At 31.3% G+C, this 24,487-nt stretch overlaps 1 protein-coding gene across 2 annotated transcripts; it reads left to right on the top strand.

Annotated features, from left to right (window-relative positions):
• Positions 1-1,306: 1,306 nt before the first annotated feature.
• On the top strand, positions 1,307-22,628 carry LOC107446825 (uncharacterized). 2 transcript variants are annotated; one of them, XM_087159467.1, is made up of 8 exons: positions 1,307-1,606; positions 3,485-3,709; positions 6,121-6,327; positions 8,878-9,099; positions 12,860-13,078; positions 15,489-15,710; positions 17,281-17,478; positions 22,261-22,628. In XM_087159467.1, exons 1-8 carry the CDS (start codon positions 1,471-1,473, stop codon positions 22,392-22,394), a joined length of 1,563 nt encoding a protein of 520 aa, XP_087015593.1. In that variant the 5' UTR covers positions 1,307-1,470; the 3' UTR covers positions 22,395-22,628. The 2 variants fall into 2 exon arrangements, with proteins under 2 accessions (XP_087015593.1, XP_087015594.1); XM_087159468.1 differs by lacking the exon at positions 3,485-3,709 and having other exon boundaries at positions 1,349-1,606.
• The last annotated feature ends 1,859 nt before the right edge of the window (positions 22,629-24,487 follow it).

A 24,487-nucleotide genomic window follows, 5' to 3' on the forward strand; every position in this document is an offset into this window, starting at 1 on the left:
TCATGTGTCAGTAAAAAAAGTAATTTAACAATATTACTTCGTTACATTGGTAAATTGGTATACATTGTTTTAAGCAGATCTGTTTAAAAATACGTTTCACTTTTTAACATAAAAAAAAATTCTACTATATTCTTTTCAATTTTATTTATAGATTTTAAAATAATTTTTGAGATCACCTTTTTTCAAATTAAATCTGTAAATGAGTAAATTGATGGTTCTTACTTTGTTACAACTACATTTTTTACATTTCCCTATTACACAACATTTTATTATATATTATATACTCGTAATTTTTGACCCTCTGAGAGTTAGTTCCGGCTTTTTTCCGAATTTTTAGCATCAAGCTTTCCTGCATCGAAAAACTTGTTTCCCCTTGTTATTCAATTGGAGAATAGTGAGTAGCATGTTAATTTCCGCACAATTTTGAGCAGGGACCTAACTCTTGGTGTGTCAAAGGGTTAATAAATTACACTTGCATTATAATAGCATTTTTATAATAGTGCCTCTTGTAAACATCTGCAATTAAAGAAGGAATACAAAATGTCCAATAGAAAACAGTATTAGAAACTAACTTTTGACACTATTGCTAAATAATTATGGAATAAAACATTCAATAAAAAAAAAATTAAAAAAAAAAACAACCTAAAAATGGTAAGGTTTAAGATTTATTTCAATAGAATTGAGAACTAAATTTATGCAACTAAACCAAAAATTTTTGACATTCCATAAATAAATACTTTTGATGTAATTACCTGCTTTTCGTCAATAACCAAAATTGGTTGCGAAACAATTATGCGTTACGGGCAAGGGATGCGTTACGGGCAAGGGATCGATTCTGTTGGTAATGTAACAAATGTCCAAGATCACTTCAAAAGTGTTATAAAAATTTTGATTAATACAATTTAGTTACTACCATTCAGTTTAGTTTTTTGTAATCGATCAAAGCAGACAAACATTTAAGCAACTTTTAAAATATTAAAAATTATATATCACTCAACTGAAGATAAATAATTAATTTTAAAACAAAGCAAATTTTCTTTAGAAATGAAAGCTGCTTTCAAATTACAACGATTTTACGATATATTTACTCCAGTTCAGTTTCGTTTTTCGCAATAGATCAAGTCACTCTTAAATATACACTTAAGCAACTCTAAGAATATTACAATTATCTATCATTCAACTTATGCAAAGATAAACATTTAATTTTAGAGTAAATAACATTTTCTTTAGAAATGAAAACTGCTTAGAAGCATAAATATTCATTCGTTATCTTTTACAAATCACAAACAGTAATGTGATATAATTTCATCATGTAAACGAAACTGAAACATTCTCATACTTTCCTTTTATTCTCATGACGTGAAGGAGATAATAATTTTGATTACTACTGAGGACCGAAGTATCAACTTACAGCAGTATTTCAAAATTAGTTTCAGAGTTTTTCCAAATCCTCTCGCCGTAACAGTAAATATGGAACTGCTACGGTATTTAGTATTCTTTTTGTTGCCATTTTCTTTCGGATTTCCAAATAGGAATTCTGAAGATGAATCAGAGAGGTACCTCGAAACTTCAGAATTTTCTGCTTTACCTACAACTGAACTAGTAGGTAAGTAAAAATTTTTTTTACTTCTTTACACTTACATAAATTTAAGAGGGAACACTTTTTAAAAAAAAAAATTATATGTTTTATTTAAAAATTATTAGAAAAGAAAAGACTGCCGAAGCGTCCAAATATCCAGAATCTCATAAGCTTTTCTCTGGTTGTGTCTGTTATTCAGCCTTTCCACCAATGTTTATTTCCAAAGTTGGAAAATTATACAACTGTTCCAAATTTTGAAATTCAACTTTAAGCTTATTTTTCTATACATAATTAAGAAATTGTTTTTAAATTTAAGTAATATTTACTCTATAAGAATTACTCAAAAAGGATAACATAAGTCGAGATTTTGTAAACCGAAAATTTATTTCTACACTTTCAGAAAATTCTGTTAAAATAAAATATTGGATTTTTAAACTTTTATTGACGTTTTTTAATTGGAGGGTCACTTTTTTTTCTAGTTCTCTTAAAATATTATCTTTAAAACTTTTACTAAGTTGGTCTTATCTAAGTAAGAAAACTTGGTTCTTTATTAAAAAAGAAAAATACACTATTGCAGTAAGGGGGTCGGTGTTTCGGGCTTAGTCTTTAACCACGACTTGCCGTGGTTCTATTTCCCAGATAAGAGGTCCTTATGTTAAAGGTTTCTCAAGTAAAATACCCCATGTTAACGTCTGATAGTGTTTTAGTTATAAGGAATTCACATTAAGGCTATGTCTCCGAAGATTTCAGAGCAGGAAAAGTCTACATGCAGTTGAAGGCTGAGGAGCGTAGTGTGGTGGCCAGGTGAATGCTAAGACTACCTGCACTTGTATATAAATTGTTGTAGTATAATGTAAGCATATGGATACGGTGTACGGTGGTCACCGAAGTCAAATATTACTTACACCGGTCACTGTCTGGGTACGTGACCACTTTAATAGGATTGAAAGGGATCGAGGGTGTGCGGTATCGATCTTCGTTAAACTGGTCTACAGTAAAGTACTCGACTTCACACGTAGATAGTCGGACTACCAAAGGCGGGAAACGCCATTCCCTCTGCAGAAGTTCAAAATTATGATGGCATGCCTTCGGATTATCCTCAGGGATATTTCATAAACCGTCGCCAAAAGCCCATTGTGCAGCTCTAGGGCGGCGTAAATAAAGTACTACTATTGTATGAATTTTTATTTTGATGAGAAAGTTAAAATAAAAAATGCTGTCCGTGCAGCGTTGGAGAAAATTTTGTATTAAAATGAAAAGTTTGTCTGCAAAACATCTTACTTCAACACAAATTCGCTTGTTTATAATAAAGAGAGAAAGATGGAATATCTGCACTGTTCTTTTAAGGTTAAAACCGTTTAAACGTTTCTGTCTGTTTTCGAACTGAATCGACAAAACATTTTGAAGCGAGCTCCAAAAGGTCTAAGTCAGGGAAATAATCCTGTGATTCGATAAAAAAAATACCGATTTTGTAATCAGGTTTTGCTATAGCATTTTAAAATGTCCAGATAAATGGAATTGTTAAAATTCTTTTAAATGTGCATTTATATAAGAATATTAAAGATATACTTTTACTTTAAAAAATTCATTTAAGTGCGCAGTATGTTATCGGTAATTTTAATTATATTATGTGCGTAAAAATCGGTGAAATTATTAAAGAAGGAAATCAGCGTTTTTTCTGTTCACATTATATTTGAAAAAGATATGATTTTATGCGTTTTAAAAATCATTAATGTTTCTTTTTGTTTAATACCAGACTTAAGTTCCAAACGTAATGTAGGCTCCATTATAGTTGCAAGAAATTCCTCTTATTCATTTTAAAACAAAAGCATGCTTTTATGAAATAAAAGTCAGACAAATTTTATTTTCAAATAATGAGTACTAGTCTTCTTCTTTTTTTTCTAGCTGATTTCGGATGCTCAAAAAATGAACATTTTAGTTTTTGCTCTGCTCATTGTCAGCATAACTGCTCAACCTTGGGACTCCCTATACCATGTCCGATTGGTTGTTTTTCTGGATGCGTCTGTGATACCGGATATGTAAGAGGGCTGAAAAATGATTGTGTATTAATCGAAGAGTGCAATTCAAACGAAGAGGAAGAAGATTTTGATGTTGATGACCTAGTTAAATGTAGAGTATATTACGAAAATTTTATTGATTATCAACTTTTATAATAGTAAAATATATAGTTTTGAATTATTCAAAATTTTAAAATTTTATACTATACTCTGTTGCAAGTTAAGAAAAAACCATTATCCCTTTGGAGAGAGCCTGTTTGCATTTAAATGCACGCCAAATGGATGCCAAGCTCCCAACGTGAACGTATATCAATATCACCAACTCTTGAAACGACGTTGCATAGCTTCCTTTCCGCAGCTTACTTTTTATTAATAATAATAACAGTCATTAACAACAATAATCCCGTAATAAGTAATAAGAATTAATAAAAATGATATCTAAATGTCATGACAAATATACGTCTTTCTGATCGTATTTATAGAAACTGAGGAAAGAATAATATTGTTTCTACCAGAGGATTTTCTTCTACAGCGAAACAAAAGTAAATTTTTTTTTATCTTGCATTTGATTTGTTTAGAGCATGTCTGCATAAAACGCGCTATTTTCAGTAGTCCAATCAAATCTATTGCTCTTGCAACATCATATAGTTATTTTTTTTTCAAGAACGAATGTTCTTCTTATTTATCGAAATATGTCGCTAAGTCTAGGATTCCAGTAAGACTATGAAACTAAACCTTTTTTTAAAGAAACAATTCTGTACTATCTATCGTAAAATAAGCACAAATTAAATTTCTATCTGACGTGTTTAACGTTTATAAGCTTTTCTTTTTTGAAAGCATATTTGTATAATTTGATTACGAAATAAAACGGAACTAAATGCAATCGTGGATGATTACTTAAATCATATACAGCAAGGTCTTTTTTTAAAACTTGCAACGGAGTATAGTTGTTAACATTGGAAAAACTAAACGCTTTATTATATTAACTATCAACTTTTACAATAGTAAAATATAAACTAAAGTTAAAAAATGGTGCAAAATTTTAAATTTATTAGTTGCAATCATTGAAAAAATATGTAATTATTTTAAACATTATAAAAATAACTTTATTTATATTATAATACAGTATCATTGGAAACATAACCTTTCGAAACCTCATTTAAAAATCAATTTTAAAATGAAATTTCGTTGAGATAATTTACTTTTTTTATACTTAATATTGTGATGAAAAATGTTGTTTTTCCCTTTATAGTTCGTGATTCACTGTTATATCACAAACACAAAATTATTTTAACGTGTGTAAATCACCAGTTATTAATAGATCAAATGAGCTATGAAGTTTTAAGTTGTGAAAAATAATAATAATTTTGTATTATAAAGTATCGATTGAGGTGGAAATCGTAATAGAGGAAAACCAACTTCTTTTGTAAAATATTAAGGAAACAATAGACGTTTAAAACGCGATACAAACGTCACATTTTCAATGATTGTATTTGAAATATTATAAAAAAGAGAAAAAAACAAACCCGAAGGATACATATTCATATGCAACAAACAGTTTCGAAATGGAGCGTTTGTAATCAAGTTATAAGAGCTTTATTTCTTAAACACCTATGGAAATCCAGTATACAATAAGGTAGAGAGACGAATTGAAGAACTATGCCTTTTGGTGTGAAGGATAGATTGTCATCCACTAGAAATGAACAGAACTAGTCTAACAACTAATGCTGTTACTTCTCAACTACAAATGTTATATTAGTCTGGATTTTTTTTATCACTGGTGCGAACAGTTTTCCTTGTGTAATATATTGCACTTAGTTAGAATGTTCATTCTAAAATTATGGTAAAATAGTCCATCCAATTAAAATTACAGTTTACAGTGAAGAGCATTTTTTTTTGAATTCATGGTTTTGAAGCCATTTACAACTAGCCTGGTTTCAAAACCTTAGAAAATAATTTTAACTAGACATTGGAGCTAGGTTTTTTGCTTGGTTATGGACATTGGAGTTAGGCTTTGGTAGCGTGGAGTTTTTCAAATGAACCATGGAATGTTGTTTAATTAGTCTATCTGATTGTTTCACCTTTCGTAAAAGAGGGGAAATACTAGACTTTTTTTGTGTTAAGCAGCTTTAGGGTACTGCCATCTACGCGTGAATGAGAGCATCGTGTTATAATAGTCCTTGATCACAAATTGGGGAGAGCAGGACACTCGAAAGTATTCATCCGTTGAAGCGAACGGAGACAATATAATGGTGTCAACTCTGGAACTTGAAACTCCGTTTTATCGATCATGAGATTGACAGATTGTCCTATAGGCAATAATATAATATCAGCTGCAAGGAACTAAGTGGCTTCATTATGTGGGCCTAGTTGGTGCGATAAGATTTTGGTTTTTTAACCAAACGGTTTTTTTAACCAAACGGTTGAACGGTTTTCTCACAGTTAACAGTTTGAATCCTATCTTAATGGTTGTTTGACTGTTATGCGTTGAAACTTTTGATTAGTTAGTACTTTTCTTTCCAGCTACCTCCTTTGAATGTCCCGAAAATGAGAAATATAGCTTTTGTAATGCTCATTGTCAAAGTAATTGCACAACGCTGATGAATCCAGTTCCTTGTTCTGATGAATGCATCTCGGGTTGCGTTTGTAATGAAGATTATGTTAGAGATCGTAACGGAGAATGCATTCCTATAGAGCAGTGCATATTATTAGAAGACAACCTAACAGAAGGTAAGCATAGAATATTAAATCATTTGATTACTTCCACATTTTTCATAGGAATTCTGTTTAAAAAAAATTGAACTATCATGTTCCTATGCGCCAGAAAAATCCCTAAAATCAATTTTTTAATTTATCAAAAATCTTGCATTTTTCGTTTGCCTCATATCTCACACACCTAATCTCATGTCGCCCACACATAAATCCTCATGTCTCACACATATTGAGGTGGCCCAGGTTCAAATCTCAGCCTTGGCTGGTCGATATGAATTCTGCTGTCGGGTCGCACTGAACACATTGCTGATTTAGAATATACTTAGTGGTAGACAGATAATGTGTTAGAATCCCATTGCTCTGAGCCGTGATGGCATAGAGGATAGATCGTTTACTTTCCAATGAGATGACCCGGGCTCGAATCTCAGCGAAGGCCGCTCGATACGACTTTCGCATCCGGCTTGCACTGACCGCAGGTCTGATGTAAAAATATCCTCAGCGGTAGACGGATTATGAGATCCTTTGTTATCATGATAACCGAGATAGGTTTTCGTGATTTTACTCTCCATGTAAAGCAAATGCTGGTTAGTTTCATCAAACAGTATTCCAAGAAGGCAGATTTTGCCCAATACTTGATCCAGGAGTTCCCTTATCTTCTGGATTGGGTTTAAAATAACAAGGAGTTAAACATTAATCGTCGTTAACTCAAAATTGAGAAGATTTTTAAAAAGTCTATTATAATATGGAATAAAATAAAATAAAATTAAATCCTGAAGCCAGTAGTAAACTGTAAAAACTGTGGTGTAATATCTCTCCGAATATGATACTCCAGAACACTTCCGGGTGAACACCAAATCGAGCATTCATAAGCGTTTTAAAGGGTGTAATTTAAATTTAAACACTTAAAATTGAATAATGTTGCACCAAATACCCACACGAAAACTATTTTCACCAGTGTTGGCGCACTTTGAATATCAAACATTGCAAGTAAAATATCGCGAGTAATTTGCTTACAATCTGGAATAAGTTGATTATAGTTTGTTTTAATTTCCAATTCTGATATTTATCAAAAATTTGTCTTTAAATATGTACATGTGCGTTTAGTACTGTTAGGAGAATTATATTTTAATTTTCAAAATATCTGAAAATTGTATTAACTGATTTCATAATGTTTTATTTCTATCCACTTCCTTTTCTATTAAACCCAGTTCAAATTTATACACCTTGGGGTAAAGTTGCTACAACTATTTTTGCTATGCAGATACATTAAAATTTTTACAGTGTGTATATGTTCTATCGAATTTAATCGGCATTTATTAAAGTAAAACAAGAGTAAGATTCACAATTTTGCAAAGATTAGAAGTCGTAGTCAATACTTGAGCTGATAAACCATTTTCCACAGTGCTCTTGTTTGGGTATAGTGCCTCGTTGTGGAGTGTCAAAATTAGGCAATGACTTTTAATTTCATATTTATTTTCAAGTAGCAGAATTTTCTGCGTTTTTATTGCATCCTCGTTCTTAAAATTATTGTAAAAAATTTTTCTTCTCATGATTCTCAGTTATGTTTTAGATAATATAAAGTTGTTTTAAAATAGGCAAGAGATCTATTTATTTAACAATTTTTGTAAATTAGCCAAACCTTATTTTTTATTTATTTATTTACTTTTTGCATTTCAGTAACTTATTTTTATAATATGATTCAAAATGCTGTTGTTGTATTCCGTAACAAAGAATCATCAGCAATATTTATATATTTATAAATAGTATGATATAAATTCAACACTAGATACTTACTCAATTAAAATATTGTGATAAAGTATTATCTTTTCAAATTTTTCCTGTTAAAACGGATTTTAAGTTTGGTAATCGAATAACTTAGCTATAATTAATTTTGATTCAACCAAATTTTTCCGTACTTTTATTCATCGAAAACGCGAATAAAAAAAAGAGAAAAACAGACAAACATAGCAGCTATTTAGCTCACAACTAAACACTAGCTGCAGTACACATATGACAATTGAAATTAAATATAGTGTAGCACGAAACCCTATTTTTATTACACAAACTGGTCTGATGGTAATAGTAATAGTTCCTTTATTTACGTCACACTAAAGCTGCGCGCAGAATGGGCTATTAACTATGGTATAGGAAACATCCCTCAGGATGATAAGACATGCCATGACAGTTTTGATCCTCTGTAGAGGGGATGGCACCCCCGCTTCGGTAGCCCAACGATCTGCACGAGAAGTCGAGCACTTTACGATAGAACAGTTTAACGAGGACCAATACAGCACACCCTCGGTTCCTATGGTGATCAAAGTGGTTACTCTTCTGCTTGCTGATTACAGCCAGTGATGCTTGACTTCGGTGAACCGGTGACAGGGAACCGTGTTTTTACGATCAGTTCACTGCGGGACAAAACTAAAGAGTTATAAATTATGAGATACGTTTTGAAATTTTAAGAATGCGTATAACAAATATCACAATATATGTTTAAAAATTTTTGCTTACTAAGTCTAATATTAATATGACAAAATTAGTTTTACCAGTTTAAGACGTTTACTTTAGAAGAAGAAGAAGATGAAGATTTCTGCCCACCGAAGGAATTTTTCAGTTCATGCCTTGCTCACTGCCAAAGGAATTGCAGCAATTGGAGTGATCCCTCAGTGGTATGCTTAAAAATATGCGTACCTGGATGTATTTGCGATAATGGTCTGGTTAGAGGACCTTATGGAAATTGCATACAACCTCGCAAGTGTCCAACACGCCATACCTTGCAAAGTGTCTCAGGTTTGTATGGCTATTTGCCATTAAAATATGAAACTAAATAACAAAAAAAAGTGGTATGATGGAGGAGATTTAAAAAAAAATATTTGTAATATGTAAACGGGAGAAAAATACTTTTGTAATAAAAAAATAATATCGATTGTAATTTTTTAACAATGAATTAAATACTTGAAATATCAAGTATAATATATAAAACATCAAATATAATCTATGAAAAACCACATTTAATCTGTGAACCAGTAATTAAAAATGCGTAGAACAATACATGAAAACTCAAAAAGCAAAATATATAAGCACAGTACACACACACAAAAAGAATTACCCTGAATATGCACATTCCTGCTTTATGCACAGGATGCGTATTTCTTTCAAAGATAACTTTTCAAGATAACCTTCAAAGATATAATAATTAAGAATTAACTCAATAACTAAGAAACTTAAAGTAATCGGCTTCAACCGTTTACTTGCATCGCTTTATGTACAATGCGGAAAAAAAAGAATCACCCTGAATGGCTTTTGATCTAATGATCGAATCCTCACGTTCTAGGACTCGACTTAACCAGGACTAAACTTAATGGTATGAGAGGGTGACATAAAATATTCTCATTAAATTATTCAGGCGATATTTTAAGTTACAAAAAATACACCAAATACAAGCACATACTGTCACTAAATAAACATACCCTTTCGACAGATTTGAATTTTAATAACTCTGAAAATACGGGAGTAACCTTCATCCTGGAGGTATGGTTCGAATAGTTTGGTCACAAGAGTGGTAATTAATGGTAATTTTATTTTTTGTACAAAATTATAAAATTGGTTTATCCAAGGACAATTCTATGCAAAAAGTAATTTGTATTTATTACTTTTGTCATTAAATTTAATTATAGTCAAAAATTCAAAAAAGTGAAAAAATGTTTACATTTATTTACAGAATGTAGTTTTATAAGGCAAAATATAAAACTTGGACGAAATCGGTCAAATAGTTCCAGAGAAATATAATTTTAAAGAAGAGGTATATTAAAAATTCGATTTCTATTGGACTATTTGACTAATTTCGTACAAATTTTTTAGGTTGCTTTATAAAATTAGTTTAAAATGGTGAAAAAAACTGTTTTCCTTATAGTTCATAATTTCTTCTACTATTATTAAATAAAACAATAAATCATTATTAAAAATTATTTTTTGCATGGACTTATCTTTAGATAATCGAGTTTTATAATTATGTGCAAATTTTTTTTTGATTTGTTTTAAAAATTATTGAGACATGGTGAAATTCGTAAAATGCAAAATTAACAATGAAGTATCTAATTTTGGACCTTTTCGTGACCAAACTATTTGAACTATAGCTCCAGGATTGTGGCTATCCATTAGGCTCACCCTTTCGAACCTTTAAGATTCAGTACGTGAAGATCTGATTATTAGATCAAAGTTATTCAGGGTGATTCCATTTCCCCCCGCATTGAGCATAAATTAAAACAAGCAAACGCTTGAAGCAGATTCCTAGTTATTAAGTTGATTTAATTTTATTTTATAACCGTCGTTGAAAAGTGGATCCAGCTTTGAGTTTATGATTTGTAATGTTCAACTCCATAGCCTTGTAATTTTGAACTCAGTCCAGAAGGGAAGAAAAATCCTGGATCACGCATTGATTGAAATTTGCCTTTGTGGAGGACTTTTTGATGAAGCTAAAATGCATTTTCGATACATGCAGACAAAAGCACGGAAACCTCCCATGATTAGTCCGACGGTAAGAGGATTTTAACCCATGAATCCGTTTCCCACTTGGGATATTCTACGTCAGCATTGGGATCGGTGCAAGCTGGGTGCGGAATTCATTCTGACCAGTCAACGCTGGGAATCGAAACCGGATCCCCACATCGGGAGGCGAGCAATCACGTCTCTTGTTAAGTAGACTGTCAGATTACCTGTATCTTTGAAGGTAATCTTAAAAAGTTATCTTGAAAAGTGATATTGAAAAGTTTTGAAAAGAAATACGCATCCTTTGCACCTTTGTAGAAAAAACCGCTAAACACATTTTCCCTAAGCCTCGATGATTGAAATTCAATCAAGTTAACCATGATAAAGAATTAGAGGTTTCTTTTTAATGGTCAATTTTACTTTCGTTATATCACATTCCAAAGACATAATTTTATTGATAAAAATTGTCTCCGTGTGGAATAAAAATTAAGAATTCATTATCAAAGATTCGGATGGAAAAGATTTTTTTAAATATTTAGATTCAGTTCTTTATATAGGGTTATGTTTTATACACGTATAAAACATAACCCTAATTAAAAAGAAACAAATTAGTCAGTCACTTTGAAGGGTTTACTTGGTAGTGGAGGATGACGTATGTGGGTATGTGTGTAATACAGGGTTAGTATTTCATTGACGTTGATTTTATTACGGGTGTTTAAGGTTTCCTTTTAATGTAACGCAAATGTGTGTTTTTGCGGATCAAACCAATACCTTCTAAAAGAGAGGAGGCCCCAACTCGGGTTACTATAAACAAGAAATTTGAACCTTTAGTAGTCTAAACATAGAGACATCTTTCGTATTCACCCCCCACTGCCCTGCTTAGCCCGAACTTAGTGACATCTTTCTTACTTCGTTTCGTTTCTTATTCGTATTGTCGGACTACTAGATTAATCCATACTGAAGCCTTCTCTCTTCTAGAAGGTGTTGCTCAAACTCTTTTATGAAGATATATTATCCGAATGATTTAATTGTTATTCTATTGAACATTATTAGGTTTCATAAACATGCTGCGTTTCTTTAAAATTATTTTGAAGCTTTCAACTAGGAATTTCTATACTTCACAAAGATAAGTAATTAGGGCCATTGACAATGATTAGGAATTAAAGATTACAAAAAATTAAAATAATGCGTTTAATATGCATCTGATTTTGTTAAATAAACCCCGGAAGCGTCATGTTTCCTTTCAGTATATGTTTTGTTACTCGTTGTTCGTTATGAAAAAGATAGATTAAGATGCAACAAATTAAGCTTCAGAAGAACTATCTGCTTAAATGTAATGATTTATTTACATGCCTTTGCTCAAATTTAGAAAAAATTCTAATTACAATAAAATTTCTAAAAACATTTATCACATTAATAATAAAAAGTTTCATTAAATGGGTTGTAGGATTTTAAGGTGTCCCAGAATTTGCGCAGGATTGGAATTACATAGAAAATTAATTGATTTAAAGTTGGCAACTGAATAAAGAAAACAGCTTGGCTGCTTACTGTTTAGGGTTAGCAAAAATGCGACCTTACTCGAGAGAACACGCTTTCCTCATTGAACAACATTTCAAAATTTTAATTCCAGTATAAGAAATTTCCTGGAGGTTTTTCTCTCTTGGTTTGGTGATCAGAAACAACTCCTTCTTTGGATTTCTTTCTATAGGGTAATAGGAAATCAGAGGTCTATGACGACAAGTCCACAGTCATCCGTATACTGAAGAAGGAGATTCAACAGTGCATCAACAAAATTTAGCCACAGTCATGTACAAGCAAAATGATCATAATTTTCGATACAAATGTGTGTATATGCCAGCAGAGCCCGGGAGGTCATTTGCCCAAATCCCTATTGTATATATTCACTATTCCATATTACCATATTTTAAGTTCTTCATGGTCATCATAAGAAAATAAAATTGAAAAAAAAAAGAAAACTGCATTTTCTATTTAACTCATATCTTGCCTAAATATTGAGACGTCCTTACAGTTTTATAATTTTTGAAATGTTATATTTATATAGGTACTATACCCATGGATTGCCCAGTTGATGAACATTTTGAAGAATGTAAAGCTCATTGCCAAAAGAATTGCTCTAATTGGGACCAAGAAATGGAATGCTCACGAATGTGCGTCTCTGGGTGTGTTTGTGATGAAGGCTTTGTTCGTGGTCCATATGGAAAGTGTGTCTTAACAGAAAAATGCTCTTCATTGAGTCAAAAGCCTAAAAACAACTTCAAAAGTAAGTTTAAAATTCATTGGAATACTTTATATTATGCTGATTGTGTAGCTTTTCAATTTTAGCCAAAAATCTTTCCGTGAATTTTAATATTTATTATTCATAAATAATCTGAATTACCCAGAAATTATGCTAAGATGAATGCTTATTGCTGACAGAAATAAAAAATTCCAGACATAAAATGGCTGTTATTTTTTAATAAGTTAAAAAAAGCACACAAGGGAAAAAATGAATTTTTTTGAGTTGCTGAAGCAGCATTGTGTATTTATTCGCAAACACATTCGTTTATTTCTAAATATGAGTTTTAAAACTTTGTCCCCCGGTCACGAGTTAACTTATCGTACACTGGGAAAAAAGTCTGATCAAAACTACCAGAATATGGGAAAATTTACAGCGCTTCTGGCTCAATGGGAAGGCCTAAGATCTCGTTAATTTTTACCGATGAGCTTTGGTAACGAGGTTTGTAAAATGAACTATAAAATAAGGTTTTATTACAATGTTCTTCTGCAGTAGCTGTGAAAAATTTATCATGCTACCTTGGGCATGGCATTATAACCATTTATTTAGTTAAATTTACTTTTCAATTGGGTATACTATAGCCTACGTCACAGATCGTGTTATTCCTACTAAATTTAACTAGTAAACAGCATTTTCTGCGAACCTGATTTCTAGCAACAAGTAAAAGCATCAAACGAAGTGTCTTGTTATAAGTCGCTACTCGCCAGGTTGGAATTGTATTAGTCTAGTTCCTTTGGAAATAATTTATATTGTTGTTTTACCGAAGTTTATGAATTTAGTAAGCATATTTAAAACTCAATTTATTAATTAAACTAAAAGGTAAATGTTATTCCTAGTAAGTGGAAGTAGTTGTGCTTTTTTCATATTATACCCAATTTTGCATTTTTTGTAAACTATGTGGTAATAAGTGCTGCAACAGAATTTCTGGTAAACCGTTACCAAATGAATGGAAAAAATTAGCGAATGAATGGCTAAATTACCGTATATTTTGGTTTTATTACAAGAATTATGGTTTTTCTTTAGAAATATCATTACCATACATGTACGGTTTTTAACCAGAATTTTTATTTTTACGTGAAGAAATGGGTTCTTCCTAGCAGACCACTTATTTTTTTTTATAACAAATATGACTGGAAAGCGGAAATAAAAAAATTCTAAGTTTATCATACTGATTACTAAGTAATAATTAGGACTTTTTTTGACAGAAAATTTTGATTACCTGATAAAGCAGCATCTGAAGCAATAGTTTATTCCTGCGGAAGAACGGGATAATTAACATAAATGTTTAAATGCACCATTGAGATTTTTTTTCCGTTACTCAAATCTCAACTTTGTCCATACCGAATGTTTAAGAGTGGGAAATACTAGATAAATTTGCAACGGTTTTCAGTGAATTTACAATTTCTCATTCCGAACATTGTTTGTGCAGATTCTGAAGTAAAAATTCTAAAATTCTAACTTCTAAAGCACGCGGTAGAAATACTCTATGAAAAAAGCTCTCACTTTTGATGATTCAGCAATTCTTGAGCTATATTTTGTGAATTATTTAATCACGAAATCACTCGATTTGTGACGAAATGGGAACTCTCAAATATGCGAGGAGAATGCTTCCTCAACTCGTAACCTCATCGTAGGGCATTGAGGGTGATTGTTAATTAGAATGAGAAAACTAGGATGAAGACTAGACGATTGAAAATAAAGTGACAAAAACAAACAAACAAACATATTGTATAATGTATAATGGGCAAGGAGATGGCTCGGAAGATCGCAGGTCCAAACCCAGCTTCGGATTTGAGTGTGTCTCATCTATTTGTTCTCTTTGTGTTTTTGTGTTTCTTGTGTTATTAAGGTGGCAATGACCCAGTTATATGATGCCCACGATAAAATGATTATTAGAAAAGTTAGATCCAATAGACACTATGATTTCTTTTCTCAGAAAAAAAATGGAATGACAAAATTTTTCTTTACTATTGACGAAATTCGTTTTTTCAAAGAATGGACAGTGATTATTTTGCTGTCACATTGACGAAATGTCCGTTAGGAGCATACACCAGGAAACTTTTTCGTAAAAATTGAAAAATATTTTGTGAAGTTTTGAGTATAAATTTTTTATTGTGAAGTGTTGTTTTTTGAGTTTTTTTTTTTAAAGTTAGTTGTGCCATTTGTTCACGAGCCTGACTAATAATTTTAAATTTTGTAAGGAAATCATATATAGTTTTCTAAGCAGAATGCATCAAGCTCCTTTACGAGGGAATAAAAATGTTGGAAATAATACAACCTCAGAGAAAAAATAAGTTTTGTGTTATAATGCTAAATAACTTTGAATCCTCTGATGAAAAATGGATTAGTGTTTCAAATTCTGAAAACAAATCTAATTATATAATATTTATCTCAGATAAGAACTTGAATTCTTGCCCAGAGGGAGAAGAAGGAAGCAACTTGCAATCTATTCAAGATTCAAATTTATACTGTGTTTCTGAAAATGGCGATATAAAATTTTGTCCACCTACTTATTTAAACGGATGTGTTTGTAAAAAGGGGCACATAAGAAAACAAGATAGCCAGTGTATCGATCATAGATTTCTACCAAATGCAAATGAAATACATTTCATGCATGGTATGTATGTTTCAATTCTTAGATTTTATTAAGTTTAATGAATTTGTTAGAAAATTAAATTTAAACTTAGAAAAACTATGTTTCAAATAAAAAGGAATATACTCCAAGGGTAAAGTGTACGGGATAATTTTTTATTCGCATCCTTTGCTTTGGTGATGGGGATATCCCAAAATTCATCTTTTTGCATTGAAAACGAATTCAAACAGAAGGTAGGTTGTTTATTTTAATCGCACTAAAACTGCACAATGGGCTATCGGTGACGGTCAGGGCGACATCCCTGAGGTGGATCCGAAGACTTTTTATCACAACTTTAGACCCTCTGCAGATGGGATTGCTTTAGTAGTCCGACATGACCTGCGTACGAAATCGAGCACTTTAAGGTAAAGCAGTTTAATGAGGACTGATACCGCGCACTCTCGGTCCATACACAGGCTGATGATAGTGGTCACCCTGCTCATAGCAGCCAGTGATATTTCCACTGCAACCGTGTCTTTAACCCCTTAGCGATAGGTTAATTTGTAAGAAAACGGTCATAAAAGTGCCCATTTTTCCAAATACACGTATTTGATAAGTGCTGACATCCAGTTTAAAATAATCTAACTATCTACAATTACCTTAAAAATATCCTGGTACTCCCTTCTGGTGTGTAAAATGATAAATAAAATGTTTTCTGGGCAAAAGAAATGAATTATTTTATTCTCATTGGCACGCGTTACTACTGAACAACTCTATCCCGGAAAATTCACGGGAGCGAGAAATAGAGGGCGAAACCTCACTCCGTCATTTTTACGGGAGCTAGAAGGTAGGGGTTAACGATCAGTTCACCTGCGGTAAATATATATTTATATCTATGAATACAAGTATATTATTTCAACGCGTTGCATACTCGTACTTAATTAGATCATAAGGGAAATGAATTGGAGGAATTAAGGTTCATATCCTAGTGATAGTTGGTTGATTCACTTAGTTCTTCTGAGAATCAGAGTCTCAACAACAGATTTTCAACAACAGAATCTCAGCAACAGATTTTCAACAACAGAGTCTCAGCAACAGATTTTTAAAAATTCTCGGTTAGCCTGACTCCACAAGAATTTACGTATATTTTAATTTATTGCCTTCAATTAACTTTTCCAACGCAAGATGATTTGATTTAATTAACGCATACTTTTGTATCTTTATAATTTTAAAGTAAACTCAAAAGGCAAGGGAACATTTGTGCCAAGCTTCGAGAAGATTGCTAAAATTACGCAAAATTTACCTGGTATGAAAAAGAAGTCCCTTTTAATCTTGTTATTGATGTTTATTCTTATTCTTAAAAGTATAAACATAATTTTTTATTGTTGATTTCAATATATCAATAAGTAGAAAATTGCATGGTAAGTGGAAAATAATAGCTTTACATTAGTCTAATTATCAAATATTAAGAAAATGAAAATAATAATCTATAGATTGGTGACTAAATATAAGTTTACACACAGATTATTTTTCAAGAACAAAAACATGCAGAAAAATGTAAATCATACCTTATTTAATTAAAAGATTGTAATAAGCTCTTTCCTCCTTTTTAAAGATTTAGGAAATATAGAGCCTTCACTAAGTTATTTTCAACTAGAAATCAACAAAGAGTCTCTTGATTTAATCAAACCAACCAAAGACTATAATTTTGATTCAACAACACCTCGGCCTATTATTCAATCCTTGGAAATCAACACACGGAGCAAGGCTCATGACGAAACTCCAACTACAATTTCACAAGAGATGTTAGCTGGTAAGTGATTTGGAAATGTCTCAAAACTAAGTATATATATATATATATATATATATATATATATATATATATATATATATATATATATATATATATATATATATATATATATATATATATATATATATATATATATATATATATATATATATATATATATATATATATATATATATATATATATATATATATATATATTATATATATATATATATATATATATATATATATATATACATTGCATATATATACATATATGCATTGCATATATATACATATATACATTGCAAATATAGCAAACGATTTAGGTCAATCGGGAGAGATGAATTTGCATTTAGGATCTGTTTAAGGAAGTTGAAAGCTGCATATGTCTCATTAATAATATTTTGTACGTGGAGGTTCCACGTGAGTTAGTCATTGAAGGTTACACCCAGGTAAGTAGCCTTATTAGGGATTGGAATTTTGTTGTTAAATAGGATAACATCTCTATTTATTTTTGTGTGTATTTTTTTCCCTCCTAATAATCATTAGTTGAGATTTATCGGTGTTAATCGCTATTTTATAGTTGCGACACCATTGTTCAATAGGTGGCATTTGGTTGTTAAGATTTTTAACTGCTTGATCTGGTCTTAAAGATCTCATGGCAATTGCTGTGTCATCAGCATAAAATGCAATAAAATATCATAGTTATGGTTACTATAGTTATGGTTACTATAGTAAAGATTAGATACAATACTGGTCCGAGGATACTTCCCTGTGGTACGCCAGCTCGTATTAACCTTTTATTTGAAAGTTTATCGTTGAGTTTAATCTGAAAGGTTCTTGAAAAATAGACAAATTAGAAGTTCGATTTGTAAAGTAGATAATAATTCTCCTATTTCCTACTCTGCCTGAAAGCGTCAGGAATTTTATAACAGAGAAAGAAATTCATGGTCGAAATATTTTGAAAAATGGTAAAATTTTCTTTGTTTCTGGCTCTATGGGAACACCAAATATTTTAGTCATTTATATCGAATAGTTCTGGAACTAATTTTTTTTGTAAAATTAACAATAAAACATGGTTATTCTAATATGTGATAAATTTCGGTAAATGAAGTAAAAATGACACTTTAATTTTATTATGATTCCTTAGAGCAGTGTTTCCCAAACTTATGACTTTATTGTACCCCTTTCTAAATTTTTCGTAACGCTGTGTACCACTAATAAAAAAATCAATGTATTTTTTTAAAAATACGTTTATTTTTACTATAAAAAGATTACACAAAAGTTAAAAAATCACAACTGGCTGTTGACACCACTAATCATTAGCTTTTAACTCTGCAAAAGGTAGTCCATAGAAAAACACGCATTCGTAAATTTTCTTGGCTAACTTTGTTTTTAAATAAAATTCTTTTGTTGCAAGATATTTCGCATAAGAACACGTACCCCCACTAAATTATTCCCGTACCTCTGGGGGAACGCGTACCACATTTTGGGAAACACTGCTCTAGTTGCTTGCTTGCAGACAGTGTGTCCCTTGATGAAGTGTTGTTTTTCCTAACATACATCTCTGGAAACCGCAGAAAGATAACTATAGCATTTAATTTGAGACGCTGAAAGAATAATTTTAATACGTGAATTTAACACGAGATTTTTTTTTTCGAAATTTATATCATGATACCATGAAATAAAAAAGAAAACATGGAATTATTTAAAGTTTTTTATTAACATAAAGCTACTTTACATGCAGAAAACAAACATCCTAAAAGTTTTTCATTTGTCAAAAATTAAGTATGTCTAGATCTTCAAACAATTGGATTCCCATCTAAAATTCATGTTGGTTTTATAACCTGAACCGCACAGCCTTTAAGTTATTTCTCTTTTATTTGGCTAATTGAAGCCTTGTTCTCAGTCAATTTTTTCCGTCAAGTTTTTGAAGCATTTGCCTTGCAACACTTTTGAACCAGCATTTTAATGACTACAAATATTTTTAGTTTCTTCGTTTGTCAGTTACCATCCGTCATCCTACATGGTTCAACCTTAAACATAAAGACAAATAAAATCAGAATTCGTAAAAATGGTAATTGACTATATAAAAGTAAATACTTTAGTATACTGGATGTAATATACAGTACAGTACTGTGTAGACATTTAAACAATAGTTTTTCGAAGCATGATTCGAAACAAGAAAACAGAAACACCGAATTCAAAAGTATGCTTCATTAGTTAAAAATGGCCACTGATTCTAATGGCATACAAATGTTTTTTTTTCTTTTTTTTTTTGCTTCGTCATTAGTCTGGGTCTGAGCCGGAACAAATGGGAAAATCCATGGATGAGCCGTGTCTGGAATTACAGCACATTTTCCAGAATAACATACAGTAATGCTAACAATTACTTTAATCGAACTCACTAGTACGTACTTTTGAAAGTTTTTCATCTTTGAACCTTTAACCATAACCGTTTATCCATATTCCCTAATCCTTAAACCATAATCCTCTATCCATAATCTTTAATCCGTAATCCTAAACATTTCCTGAGAGGTTTGTCCAATCTATATCATCAGTCTGCGTCTGAACACTTTCTGAGAGATTTGTCCAATAAATATCATCAGTTTGCGTCTGAACGGACACAAATGGGAAAACCCATGGATGAACTGTGTCCAGAATAGCACGCTTCCGATAATATTTGGCAATTTTCCTCTCATTCAAATCCCCAGCATGATCACTCTTGCATCCAGAGCAAGAGCTCAAATTGGCGAAATATCGCCTCAATCTCTTAAGCCACTTCATGACTTGAAAATTAATCTCTTTGAAAAAATATTCAAGATAGCGCCCCAAATACAAAGTTTGGAATGACAATAATCACTAAATTAATGTATCTCTTTAAATAATACTGACACATTGTTGCATTTTAAACAATGGTTGAGTTTTGAGTTTTATCTTTCAACAATCTACAACAAAGCGAATATTTTTATTGTTATAATAAGGGTTAAAAAAATTAGATTAAAATAATTTCAAGCGAATATAATTCAATTTAAAAAGTTGGAAAATTACAATTAGCAGATTTAAATTCAAAAATTTAGAACAAAATACCTAATACTTGTTTTTTTTCTTCTTTCTTATAGTGAAAAATTACATGTCCATTCCATAACAAAAATAAGTGCAAACATAGGTTTTTAAATGTTTTTACGTCTAACTGTCAGTTTGTTTTATTAACACACTTTTACGATAAAGTATTTTTTTAATTATTTATTCGTTATTTTATTTCATGTTTTGTTCAATATGCTTGAACAAATTAAAGGCATTTTTCAATTTCACCTGCTCTAATAAATCCCGTTATTTTATTTGTTTATTTTTTATACTTAAAAATGGCTAACACATAAAAAATTAAATTAAAAAAAAATGAATTTACTTGTAATCGGTAACTTTGCATTGGCAACAATTCACCGGCGAAATGGATAAGTACCGAATTTAAAAAATGCAGTCTTAAATTAGAATTATAAAGAGAGAAAATAACTCTATTTTTAAGGGGGGCCTATGTTAAAATGTTTGTTCTCTAAATTTCCCATGAAAAAAAAAATAGATTCTTCTCAAACTGCTAAAAATGGGAGAACAGATTAATCTCTTTCTTGGTTTTCTTTTTCATGAGTTTAAATTGATGATAGTTTATGATGATAGTTTTCTTTATCTGTCTGAAATAATGAGAGGCCTCTCAATAATATTTATTTAACTTAAATTTAAACTTAACTTAATCTAACTTAACTTAAACTTGAAACTTAAGGTATCTTGATTGCGTAACATTTGCGAACACGCACATAAAATAGATACCCGGGATCCAGAAAAAAAATCATCTAAAGTCCTTTTTTAAGCTTTTGTTAAACTAATATTACTAAATAGATCATTTGTTGACGAATTATTTTCTTTAATGGTGGTTAGCTAGATCCTCACTTTGTTCGTTAACCAACTATACTGTAATTTAATTCGTGAACGACAGCAAAATAAAATCTTACACTCGTTGATGTATTGATCTTGTCGGTTGAATTTTCTTGTAAAATATACCATGTGAAATGCCATGGACCTTTGAATACCTTTCGAAACTTTGCTTTTTATTCGTTTATATTTAAATGACATAAAAAGTCCTCAGTTGTAGTTTTATTTACGTCACACTAGAGCTGCACAATGGGCTATTGGCAACGGTCTGGGAGACATCCCTGAGGATGATCCGAAGACATGCCATCATAATTTTGATCCTCTGAGGAGGAGATGGCACTCCTGCTTCGGTAGTTCGACAACCTACACGCGAAGTCGAGCACTTTACGGTTGAACAGTTTAACGAGGACCAATACCGCACACCATCGGTACTTTCGTAGACTTATCCAAGTGGCCATCTACCCGCACTCTGATCGCGGCCAGTGATGCGTGACTTCTATGTTCTACTGGGAACCGTGTCTTTACAATCAGTCCATTGCGGGACTAAAAAGCTCTTAAAGGCCGGGATAGCCTAGATGGTAGGGCGCTGTACTCACTATTTGTGAGACCGGAAGTTCGAATCCCGGCAGCCGAATACTCCCCGTGTAGTAAATTGTATGTATAAATATCAAAATTTTAAAAGAGGTACAAAATTATACATCTAGTGATTAGTAAAAATTCCGTTAAATCGTTACCAAGTGAATGGTTTGAATACTGTATATTTTGGTCTCATTACCAAAATCATGATTTTTTTAAAATTAGAAATGTCTTATTTTACCAGAATTTTTTTCTCCATGTGTATTGTGACTAATAATGCCTTTTTATTCATTATAGAAAATTTAAATGCTCACTTCCATGGATGTCCAAGCCAGCAAAAATGCTTGGAATGGTGTCAGAAGGAAGGCTTTTCAATTGGAATTTGCAGGGGATTTGGAAGTTGGAAATATTGTGCTTGTCGCCATGGCTGAGTATAAGATGTATAAGAGATCGACGATATTTTTACAATCGTGTGATGGTCTCATACAACAGCATATGTCAAATGATACACATCACTGTTTATCTTTATTTTCATGAAATGTACTTTTAAAAAGAGCCATGCCTAATCTAATTACGTAAAGCCAATAAGACAAGCAAGCAATAAATAGGCAATAAATAAAATAAAGCAAGGCAATAAATAAAATAATGGAAACATTTTAGCTTTATTTAGTGTGTCGGTCAATGTATTTCAGTTTTGCGCATGATTTTTTATTGTTGATTAGAACTGTGGAGTCAGTTGAAGTGTTCGAATTCGACTCCTATTCGGCTTTTTCCGAGAGCTTGACTCTCATCCCGATCTATACTCAAATATAACTTCCAGAAAGTATCAGTTGTTACTATCTAATTAATAAAATTTATTCAACTGAAAATTTGATTGCTATTCTGATACTAAAAAATTTCTAACTTCAGTTTTTATCTATTCTATTTTTCTAATCCTTTAATAACAGAGTAGATAAGCAGATTTATCTACTTATATGCAGCTTTTCCTCTTTAGTTATTTAAAATACAAATACATCTAACTTCATTTCGAGTGGAACAAGGAATGTTGTAAATGCTTCTCAATGCGACCTTGGGTACATACGGCAAACTAGAGGTGCTTTTAAATTTAAACTTACGAACACGATCTGTCATTTATCAAAAATACGAGAAATTTTCAGTTACTGTACATTGTTGGAATCTTGGCATAAATTCAATTTCGACAAATAAATTATTTTCACCCTAGTCGTATCAGTTCATTTTGATGCCCTGGCATCTTGTTTTATTCATATATTACTGATGTTTTTTTAATCTTATTTCTCACTTTTATTTTTCATTTTTCGTAGGCTACTGAGGTTTGTTTTCATAGTTTTGTTTCTCACCTTTATTTTCCAGTTTTCGTAGGCTACAGAGGCTAGTTTTGTTTCTCATATCTATTTTCTAGTTTTTGTTGGCTACTGAGGTTTCTCTAGTTACGCTTCTCACCTTTTTTTAAAAATTATTTCCACATTAGTCATATTAGCTCATCTTGATGCCCTGGCATCGTCTTTTATTCATATATTATTGAGGTTCTTATAGTTTTATTTCTCACTTTTACTTTTCATTTTTCGTACTCTATTGAAGTTTTAATAGTTTTGTTTCTCACCTTTACTTTCGCATACTACTGAGGTTTTTCTAGTTAAGTTTCTCACTATTATTTTCAAGTTTTCGCTTGCAACTTTACGTTTTATATTTCAAACTTCATTTGTTTCTTCCTATTCACGCCTGGCAAGTCTTGAAAATAGGTGCCTATTTTAGAGCGCTGGAAACGTGCCGCCTGTTATTTCCAATCTGTATATTTTTAAAGCGAATTAAGTTTTTTAATCATGAAACATCTCATCGCTTCAGTTTCTTAGGATTATTTATGAATGAAAACAACGTGTATCAATATCTGTGGTCATGTGGTCCGCAGAAATTCAAAACTTACCGTTTCGAACCAAATCAAAAATCAAATGTATCGAAAGCATTTTGTAACGAGACAAATTGTTATGCTCAATAGTTCTTTAAAAATTCTACTTCCCGTCTAAAAATCAGCGAAAACGAGAAGATAACATTCCTTTATTTAAACACTCTTTTTAATTAGTATTGACAAATGCTACTAATAAAAAATTAAGATATATCTTGATAGATTCTGTTGAGAAGAATTTGATTTTCACGCTTTTGAAGTTAATTTCTTTTTTAAAGTAGTTCGTTTTGGTACAGTTCATGGTGTTTATAAACCAGTTTTTATAATTTTAATCGCTCTTCAAACTATGAACTAGGATTGAAATAATAAGAAATAAGCCAACATATTTCTTCCAGAAAATTTTCGATGCACATAGTGCTGCCATCTAGAAGATGTTGTAAGTAACAGTTAAAAAGGTGAAAATTTCCAGTTTACTATATATTGAAATTATGTATAGTAAAATTAGATATTATTATTTATGTTATCTCTTAAAATTAGGCATGCCTTCGTAAGAAACATAAACACTTTGATTAAAGTAATTTCTATGAGATAAGTTCGAGAAAA

The sequence above is a fragment of the Parasteatoda tepidariorum genome, chromosome 3 (genome assembly GCF_982258835.1).
Source record: "Parasteatoda tepidariorum strain Cologne lab strain chromosome 3, Ptep-v5.0, whole genome shotgun sequence".
NCBI classification, from domain to species: Eukaryota; Metazoa; Arthropoda; class Arachnida; order Araneae; family Theridiidae; genus Parasteatoda; species Parasteatoda tepidariorum.